The sequence below is a fragment of the Halyomorpha halys genome, unplaced genomic scaffold (assembly GCF_000696795.3).
Source record: "Halyomorpha halys isolate HHAL.00 unplaced genomic scaffold, Hhal_1.1 Scaffold483.1, whole genome shotgun sequence".
Classification (NCBI taxonomy): Eukaryota; Metazoa; Arthropoda; class Insecta; order Hemiptera; family Pentatomidae; genus Halyomorpha; species Halyomorpha halys.
Window position 1 is genome coordinate 68,086 of NW_027110578.1, and position 10,057 is coordinate 78,142.

Sequence of the window (10,057 nt, forward strand, 5' to 3'; positions counted from 1 at the left end):
CATTTATATATTATATTTTATGATATTTATTTATTTAATTGAATTTTATGGTATTTATTTAATTTTATGATAATTATTAATTTTATTTCATTTCATGATATCTATTTTATGCTATTTGTTTATTTTATTTTATGCTATTTGTTTATTTTATGATATTTATTTACTTTATTTTTATGATATTTATTTATTTTATTTTATGCTATTTATTTATTTTATTTTATGCTATAGGTTAATTTTATGATATATTTTATTTTATTTAATTTTATGTATTTATTTATTTTATTTAATTTTACAATATTTAATAATTTAATGGTATTTATTTATTTTTTCTGATATTTATTTATTTTTTCTGATATTTATTTATTTTTTTCTGATATTTATTTATTTTTTCTGATATTTATTTATTTTTTCTGATATTTATTTATTTAATTGATTTTTGCGGTATTTTTTTTATTATTATGGTTTTTATTTTTATATTATTATTTTAATGGGAAATGCACATCGAATATTTGGTCCGATCAAAATACTTATTTTACCAAGGTTATTTTGAAAGTCAATCAACGTGCCATTCTAGAGTCATCTCGTAAGTCAGAAAGGATTATATACCTATTTCAATTTTTTTTTAAGTGTATCATATTTTTTTGACTGGTAGAATTTAATGTTAAAATGGTACAGAGGAGTTATTTAAGTGTGTTTTGTTAAATCGTGATCGAATCTGTGGGTCTGTTAGGCCTTATAAACCTTTTTTTTTAGGTTCATGATGGAGAAGGATATCATTGTAATGATAGTTATTATTTTAAGTTGATTTTCCGTTCTTTGTTAATTATATAATTTTTGTATATTCTAAAAAATATTGAGAAATATTTTATATATTTAGTGGTAGCTAAAAAAATCACATATCGTCATCACTCATATCTGTAATATAATATGCATATAGTAGTGTGTATGTAGTCATTGTAATGGTAAAGGCAAGCGGAAAAGCACGCCTGGCCACGATGTCGATCTGACTGAAACCCTTTTCTGAGAGACCTTCCTTTTCTTGTGGTAAGAAGTTAAAATTCTTCCATACTTTCAGTATCACTGTCAGAGCATGGCGGTTCCAGGACTGGACAGGCGACCGTCTGCTGGAAGGAGTGATGGGAGGAACTGGCGTCCATGGTAAGTCATCTCTGAAAACAGTACTCAATATTATTATCAATCATTTATCTTAATTAAAACGTATCCATATAAACGTATACAATTGTATTAAAACATTTAGGTATATAAATTAATTGTAGGAAGATGGTCCAGGTGGGTGTCAAGAAAGGTATAAAAATAGCAAAAGCATTTCTTGAGGAAAATACTTCTCTTCACATTTTGATGTATGAGAAACTCAAAATGCTATCTTGTGGCAGATATATGAGGCAGCAAACTTTGGTTGCCATCTTGGCTTCTAGAAGAGAAGAGTGAACAGCGTCTCGAGAGCAACATCGATTTCTAGTTGAGATCAACAATTCACCGCGTGTGAGTAGTTTCACCACACTCGGGCAGGATGAAAGAGGGAATAGAACATCATCAAAGAACAAGTCTTGAAGACAAAGCAAAATCTCACAGATCAACCATCAAGTAAACAACAACATCTATTATTTTATGTAATAATTAGCATCTAACCAAAAATCAAAATTATTCAACTAATCCTATTGTACAACCTTTTGACTAACCTCTATATAACCACGTGTCTCATAAATTAATTCAAGACTAGATGTCTATCTCCCTGGTCACCATTCTTCATTTATTTCAAATCAATTAAATACAGTCCACTTCATTCAAGTCAGCGATACCATTTACATACAAACGACTTGGGTAATATCCATAACATTTATCTCGGGTAATATCTAAATTAAACAACACTATTTATTTAATTCTAGTTAGTAATAAATAACTAGCTATTCTGCTGTTTTTGAATTTTTCCTGATCGCCTTCCGGATCATCTTCCTTTTATAATTACATACCACCAATGAACCATTAATCTTCAGTACTATAAAATTATAGTAAAAAATTAATTGAATTTTTTACTATAATTTTATAGTACTGATAATTGATCAGGGTATCATCATCATCATTGAGGAACGTCGCCATGCTTATATTTTGATAAAGGCGTAAAACATAGACAAATAGATTTAATGTAGTTTAAAAGTTTATCAAATTAAATTACTGTAATGTGGGAGGGTTTATTTAATTTTTACTTTCACTTACCTATATGTGCAATATATAGTAAGGAGAAACATTGCAGTTTTTTTTTCCGCCAAGACTCCCAATGGAGTCCTATACTGCCTGACCATGGGGGTAAAAGTTTTTCATTTTGTGGGACCGCCACACAATGAAAAAAGTCAACGCCCAGGCCGGATTTGAACCTGCACCGCTAATAGATATCAAATTGGTAAGTCTGTCTCTTAACCACTGAGCTACGGGTGGCCCAAAAAATATTGCAATTGTGATAATTGTTAAGCTTGAGTTTTCAACGGAATTACAAGTTTTGAGGTTCTAAAAATTGCTCTAACGATTTAAATTAAACTTAGTATATCAATGTACAATTAAACAGTATTTAATATATTGAAATAGATAAGCAGGGCTTAAATGCTGAATTACCAGAATAGTTTTTCAAACATTTGTTTCTTTTAAAATAATTTGCCATCTCTAATTTTTATTTGTGAAAAATTGATAAAGCCAAAAATTTAGAACAAAAATGATATTTAACATATAACGTCGTAGAAGGTAATGGAGAACGTAGAAAACGTATAAATTAATTAATTTTAACAAGATTTTGGAGGGTTTTAACAAGTCAGGTGCATACGTCTTTCCAGTTTGATAAATGATTTCATGTCACCATAGTGAGTTTGTTAATTACACTTATATATGAACAGACAGGATGACTAACTCCATAAAATCATTTCTATTATATGAATAATGATTCGACTTTAAGTTAACAATGTATATATTTTTATATTTCTACCAAACATTTACAAAAGAATTTTTTAATTCAAAAGAACTGCTGAAATTGGTCTGATAGCTGAAGGGCTCATTTGGAAAATTAGTACCAGAGAGTATTACAACAGTAAATATATATAAATATATGGTTTTAAACCAGCGAACATTAATTTCAACTCAAAGAAGTGCGCAGCACATCACATTTTTATGTTAGAGATGGTGTATGTTTCTTTTGTTTTTGATTCGACACTTAAAAAGTTCAATTTATTTCTTGTAAAAGAAAAAAAAATTGTCTTCGCAAACAGCTAATAAACAATAGAGAATAAAAGAACTTGAAACCTATATATTGAGGTCATCACAAGTATGACGTTAATGGTAAAGCTTTTAATCTTGCAATGAATTCCATTTGTTAAAAGCCATCTTATTCTAAGACTTGTCGAATTCGTACCAAGTTTTGAGCTGTAAACAGAACTCATTTCAAATGTTTAGCTCGGTAGCTGAGGTTTGGAATTCTGTGACAGAAACTGTCGTTCGTTTTATTTTGATTACTTTCTCTGAGCCATAATCATTTGCCTAAAAACTTTTCTAGGAAAAATAAGAGCTACCTGAATATTTTATGATCTTAGTATCCATTGTTTACGAAAATTCAATCGCCAAAAGACACCGACGTGGTAATCATATTATATAAAATTGGCATCTATATTGCTGTTCAACGATAAAGTTTAATATTTTTTTTTCTTGAAATAAAATAATTTTAAGAACCATACTGCAAATTTTCGGTTAGTAGAAAAGAAAATTATGATGTAACAGGTGGAGTACTAAGAGTGGAAGAGGTGAACCGCATTTAAACACAGAAAATTGTGTTTATTAATTAATATTTAATATTGAGGTCATAGTGGCCGATATTATTTACGCGTCCCTATGGCATCATTAGTTTTAAACACAGCCTGGGCGGGTTAACTTTGTGTTTAGTTGCGGTCCCACAGATCGAAAAGTCCACCATCCCACTTTAGTTGAAATAGATTAGTAGCCTGTATGGTGACCACCTCGTATGGCAGAAATGGTGTGGTAAAATGACTTTGGGCACCTCGCTCGCCCAAAGCCATCGCTCTTAAGTGCCAGCAATGGGATAAATACTACTGAACTAATTATATCTAAAATGATAGCTATGTGTCGCAATTTATCGTATTTTCTTAATTTTTTGTATTTTTACTCTATTTGTTTTTAATTAATTTATTTTTTGGCTGGCCGATAATATTTGAAGTCCTTCATTGAGGACATAATCAGCCAAAGTCGAGATTCATTTATCGGGACATGAATTTACTGGTCCATGTGGGGAATCGAGCCCATAATGTTGGAGGACTAAGCACTCTGGAATCCACATTAATGACTTCTGAACCTTTTTAAGTTGCTACTTGACATGACTATAATTTTGGGATAAATCAATTTAACCATGGAAATATAATGCGTGTATTATTAATAATAAAATATTATGAAAGACAAAATATACCTTATGGATTGAGTGGACAGGTCTGCTGGGACGGAAAACCATCTGTGAGGTAAGAAGTTATATTTTAGCTTTGGATGCACCTCGAGAGATTCCGCATCGATTTCTTCCAATTCTTCATCAACTACCAATGATTTATCTGCATTGGCTTTCGTTGAAGCCTCCTCAACAAATCATAATAAAACACACTCTGAATTTTAATGTCTATTAAAATATTACTTACTAAAATTTTAAATAACTATAATCAAACTTAATTCATCAACTCAGACTTAGGTTTCGGTTGTTATGCGCTGATAAATGAAAAGGCCCAAATTCTAAACTTTGATACTAAATATATCTTTGGAGTGTGTTCGAATTAGTATAAACAATACACCTTTTTGTGACATTAAAAAAAAAAACCTCTATATCCAATTAGATTTCTATGTCATAAGAAGGTACACTTTGTAAATCAATTCGAAAACGTTTCAATAATATATTTAGAAACAGAATTTGGGGATGGTACCTTTTCACTACTTTTAGAATTTTATCTAGAGAATTTTCCTGTTAAATTACCAATTCAGATTTTTTCTTAGTCTCCTCTTCAAGAAGCCTTCTGATGTCCTCAGCTATTTTGTCCATAAAGTTGATGATAGCATACTCAATCATGACCGCGAAGGCAAAAGCGAAGCAGATGATCACATACCAGTCCAAGGCTGTGGCATAGGATACTTTTGGAAGACTGGACCTACCTCCAAACCCTAGGGTTGTAATTGAAAGCACTGTCGTTACCCCTACAGAAAATGTAGTTTAGTGAGTTATTAATATACTGTTACATAGAGATATAATCAAGATATATTTATTTTATTATTATGTTTATTATATATTTTATATAATAAAATATATATATTCTTATTTCCAATGATGGATAGTGACATTTTTTCTCATCATAATTGATTTCTATAGTATAGAAACGACAGGTGTCTTCATCACGAATTTGAGTTTCCTATTTTCGGTTATTTGATGTGATATAAAAAAATATAAAATAATGTAAGCTGGGCTGCTTTTCACTTCAAATTTGCTTAAAAACTAAAAATATTGTTACAACTAATGTAAGCCAACTATGTAAACACATATTGATACGATGAACCTTCCTCAACATTTCTATATCTACCAGATTCTTAATAAAGTTAATTGTTCTCCTAACTAGTATCGTTACTCTACCCCTATCCTCTGTTTTTTTAACGATATTATTCTGTTTAATCATAAATGGTGCCGAAACCCGGGAGAATTTCTGAGATACAGGCCACGCGACTCAAGTAGTAAGTAGCCTAAGAGCGAAGTTAGCGATAAACTTTCCCACACGAGCAAACAGTAAGTTAGGTATAAATATTATTACAACTTCTATAAATCACAGATAAATGCTCTTCAAATTACAAATAAAAATATCCTTGGTTAAAGATATAAAATTATGACATTGAAATCGATCTTTGCGATAAATTGCTCAAGGTTACTGTGATTGCCACGAGAAACTGTGCGCTATCAAAGCGCACAAACAAGGATAAAATAATATGTTGCCATTTGTATTTTTTCTTTGTACGAGTATATTCAATAGAATACTAACATCACTAAAAAATCTAACCTTTATGAATAACGGATTTCAATGATTTTTATTTTATATTAAAACTTAGTTTTGCTTAAACAAAATAAATGAAGAATACACCATTATTAATCAAAATATAAAAGTTATATTCGATGGTATGCAAAACTGAATTTTAATATCAAAATCTCCCACTAGTTAGATTTTGGAGTTCCTTATGTTAATATTTCTAAAGTAAAATCAGAGAAACAACTGATATTATTAGTTAAATAGATCATGACTTTCCTTTACTTTGATGTTTAAGAATGTTCTAATAAATATTTCTAGTAAACCCAAAAATAAAATTAATTGATAAAAAAAAACTTGTAACTAAATCATAATGATACAAATATGTTCCTTTGAATTAAATAGGAATATTTAAAAAAAATATATATATTCCTTAATATTTTTCTGAATGTCTATGGTCTTCAGTCCAATGAAAAGGAAGGAATTTGCGCTCTTCAAATTTGAACCCAGTTACAGTATTATTTGCAGACCATGTTTAGAATATTCTTACATAAAAAATCTATTACGTATGATGCACATCCAAAATATAGCTTTAGGATATGATTTTATAATATCTGCCTACCAAGAGAGGTACGCCCAGAGGAATCAGAAGGTGTGATCCAGAAGGATATCCAAGAGCTGCAGACCACGAGCGTGATTGGCACGTAGATCTGGAGCATGAAGTAACCGATGGAACGCCGCATGTAGAAAGTAACCTCTATCACCGAATAGACATCTAGAAGTGACAGATGGATTTAATTATACGAATATAATTGAATAAAGAGAAAAGTCGATTAATTATATAATAATTAAAACTTAAAAGTCTTAAGTTAAATTTAATAATGAAGTAGTTATTCGTTGTATGTGGTATTATCCCCAAATTGAGGACAATGTCTTAAATATTTTACTTTTATTCTGGTCACTTGTTGTTTATTTAGTACTTCAGAAAGAAAATCCTTGATTTTTATTTATTTTCTTGCTAAAACTAATTGAATAGCTAAAAGAGTAGAATATGTAAATTGAAAAAAAATTAAAGATAACGATAATAACCTTAAGTTCTCAATCATTTTTTATGTGTTTGTTTAATTAATAAAATAAAAAAATCTTGATTGCCACATTGTTAAATCCAATAGCTTTCATTAAAATAAAATACTCTACCAAAAAACTAAGTAATGACGAAGTATGAGGTGTGCCAAAATTAAAAACCTCGATAACGTTTGAAGGTCATACGACTTGAGAAATCACACCTGGACACTACATCTACATTTTAAACTCGTTTAGTTATGAATCTTTCATCTGACAGGTTCCACTGCCGCCTCACCCGTACGTGGAAGCTTCGTAGTGATACTAATTCTCTACATTCATCAGGAGTGGAAATCGCTCTCTGTCATGGCGCGGGTCCCTGTATACACTTCCTATACACATTTTCTACGGCCCATGTACCTTAGTGCCTCAAACATGTTGTATGCAGTTTTACTTGAAAGCCTTTATGGCCTATAAGGATTTTGAAGGTGTATTAATGTGGGAGTTTTACCTATAATATTCACTCACTTTGATTATTTCTGTATGGTTTACAGGGGTGTCTCTGGGGATCTCGAAGCAAAATTAAAACGGTTAAATAATTGCTTTGTACGATTCATCTTTGGGGTCCCCAGGGACGCCTCTGTCACCCGATTTTATGAAGAGTTGAAGTGGCTTATCCCACCTTCCGTCATAAATATTTTCTTGCTTCCTTCCTTTACCAAGTTATCCAATACCACCGTCCATTGTACATCTCTGATATCCTTCAATTTAAATCCTCTGTGCATTCCCGCAATACCCGCTTAAGGCCTTCAGACTTATATGTAACTGCCCATTGCAGCCTTTGGTAGACCTCATCCGTTCCTCTTCCCTATGTAATTCTATTCCCTTCTTTATTCGTAGTTCTAATACCCTTCCAATCTTCAAATCCCGTATCTTCGACTACCTTCTGCCCACATAATTTTGGAAGAATAACTATTGAAAGTTTCAAAAAAGCTTTATGTATTATCTGTATTTTATATCTCAGATTTTCGTTTATAATTGTAAATATGTCCATTAGCAGAAATTATATCTTTTCATTTATTATTTTTTAGTTTAATTTTATTTGATTTTTAATCATTTTTTTTTCTTTTTATTTATTATAAGAAGTCATCTTATGTTTTATGATATGACATGTTGTTTTATTTTATTTGTTCTATCATTTTTTTATATATTCTGTTAATTATTGTTGTTTATTTGTATCTTTTCAAATTCTTTATTTTATTTTATTTTAAAAAGTTTTGTCATTTTATCTCTATTTTATAATTTCGTCTTTACTCTAAGTCTCTAAAGCCTAATTTTGACGTCTGTATATTATTCTAAAGGGATCAATCCCAGAGTAAATGAAGATTATTGTTATTATTATTCTTATCAGTTAAGAATGGTATGAAAGTATTTTTTTTCGATTTCATCCCTTTCGGAGATATCGACCACCTTCGGCCCCACTCCTCGATGGTACGCTCCCAAATGATCAGTCACACATGTTAGTTTCAAATTTAAGCCTGGCTGAATCTTTTTTCTTGTAACCTCGTACCGCTACATATTTTAGGAGGATTGAATCCAGAGGCATCCCTCTTGCTACGACCTGCACTACCTCATAATATAGAATAATTAAGCATTAGTTCCCATCTTCAGAGACTTTCTCTGTATTTTTCTGCTAGATCTGAAAGTCTATTTTTCTGCCTACTTAAAGTTTTGTATTTTTTTTCTTTTCTGGCGTGGATCGCAACATAATATATAGCATAATATCAAATATTTATATAGATAAAAATAATAACAGCAGTAGACTGAGGTAGTCACATTATAAGGGTTACTGTAATATTTTATAATGAATAAATCCGTTTCATTGTTGTTCAGATTTGTTAACTGTGGTAAATAGAGCAAGAAATGTCACAAACAATGTCAAAGCTACATTGATATAATCTAAAACGAAAATAGTTGAGGGATAGTGATAGAGAGATGCCATATTCACTGTTGAAGATGTATGCACAATTCTAATCACTTTATCGGAGTGCATTAGCAACATTGCAGTAACATTGAATTCTGTTTACCATGTAATTACAGAGATTCAAATGTAACCTGATTGTTTCCAGTTTGCAGTGAATTTGAATTGCAAACATGACAGAGGATATAGATGGAGTGAGCATTTAAATGAAGGAGTTTTAGATCATAACAGGTGTTTGAACTTGATTTCCGTAATATCAATATTTTCATTTTTGGTTCAAATTACAATAAATTATTATCGCTGCAAGGAAATCTTAAAGCATTTAACGAAGAAGTTGAATCTGTTATAATTAGTTTGGTAAATTTAATAGGAATAACCATAACATTGCCAAGAATAACCATTACATTGCCATCGTTATTCTAGCATTATCGCCTTGTAGCTGTTTTGACTGGTGCTACATTAGCTCTCATGCTTCAATCCATCCCCGGATTCCTGAAATTCTTACGAACACCATCCTCTCAGAACACGGGTCTCCTGTGTACGTTGTATTTAAGAGGTGTTCAAACTACCTTAGCATCAAGGTTCCCGATTGGGATGAAAAGGAGAGAGTAGGGAGGAAGATCCTATTGTGAACGACTATTTTCGTCTTCCTTTTCCTCCCTTTTGCCTAGGAAACCCGTCAGTACAAAACAGGACATTCCTTTAAATGAATCAAAAGGATGAGGAGATTATTCCCTGTTTTCTCTTCTTTTCCTCATTCTCTCCTCTCTTTGTTCATTAAATATATCATTTCCAAAGAAATGTTTAGAATACCTCTCTATCTTTCAAAACATTTTGTTCAGAAGGTATATCAGATGGTTGGGCCAAGGGAGAGGGGGAGGGAGTGGGAGAGGGAGTAGGAGGAGGAGGAGGAGAAGAGAGAGAGAGAGAGAGAGAGAGAGAGAGAGAGAGAGAGAGA

At 31.2% G+C, this 10,057-nt stretch overlaps 1 protein-coding gene and 1 long non-coding RNA gene across 4 annotated transcripts in view; one reads left to right on the forward strand and one right to left on the reverse strand.

Moving 5' to 3' along the window:
- LOC136796088 (uncharacterized) overlaps positions 1 to 5,179 on the forward strand; it is an 18,342-nt gene extending 13,163 nt beyond the window's left edge. Inside the window, exons 3-4 of the long non-coding RNA XR_010843784.1 lie at positions 1,076 to 1,158; positions 5,047 to 5,179. This is a non-coding gene — a long non-coding RNA (uncharacterized lncRNA). The remainder of the gene's footprint in view (positions 1 to 1,075; positions 1,159 to 5,046) is intronic.
- Positions 412 to 10,057, reverse strand: part of LOC106683439 (gamma-aminobutyric acid receptor subunit alpha-6) — an 18,088-nt gene continuing 8,442 nt past the window's right edge. For 2 of the 3 annotated variants that reach the window (XM_067048747.1, XM_014424921.3), the window contains exons 6-9: positions 6,679 to 6,831; positions 5,027 to 5,244; positions 4,478 to 4,638; positions 412 to 1,169 (exon numbers count right to left, since the gene is read on the reverse strand). In XM_067048747.1, the coding sequence (XP_066904848.1) occupies positions 893 to 1,169; positions 4,478 to 4,638; positions 5,027 to 5,244; positions 6,679 to 6,831 (809 nt within the window). In that variant the 3' untranslated portion in view covers positions 412 to 892. The remainder of the gene's footprint in view (positions 1,170 to 4,477; positions 4,639 to 5,026; positions 5,245 to 6,678; positions 6,832 to 10,057) is intronic. The other variant, XM_067048748.1, reaches the window with a different exon arrangement.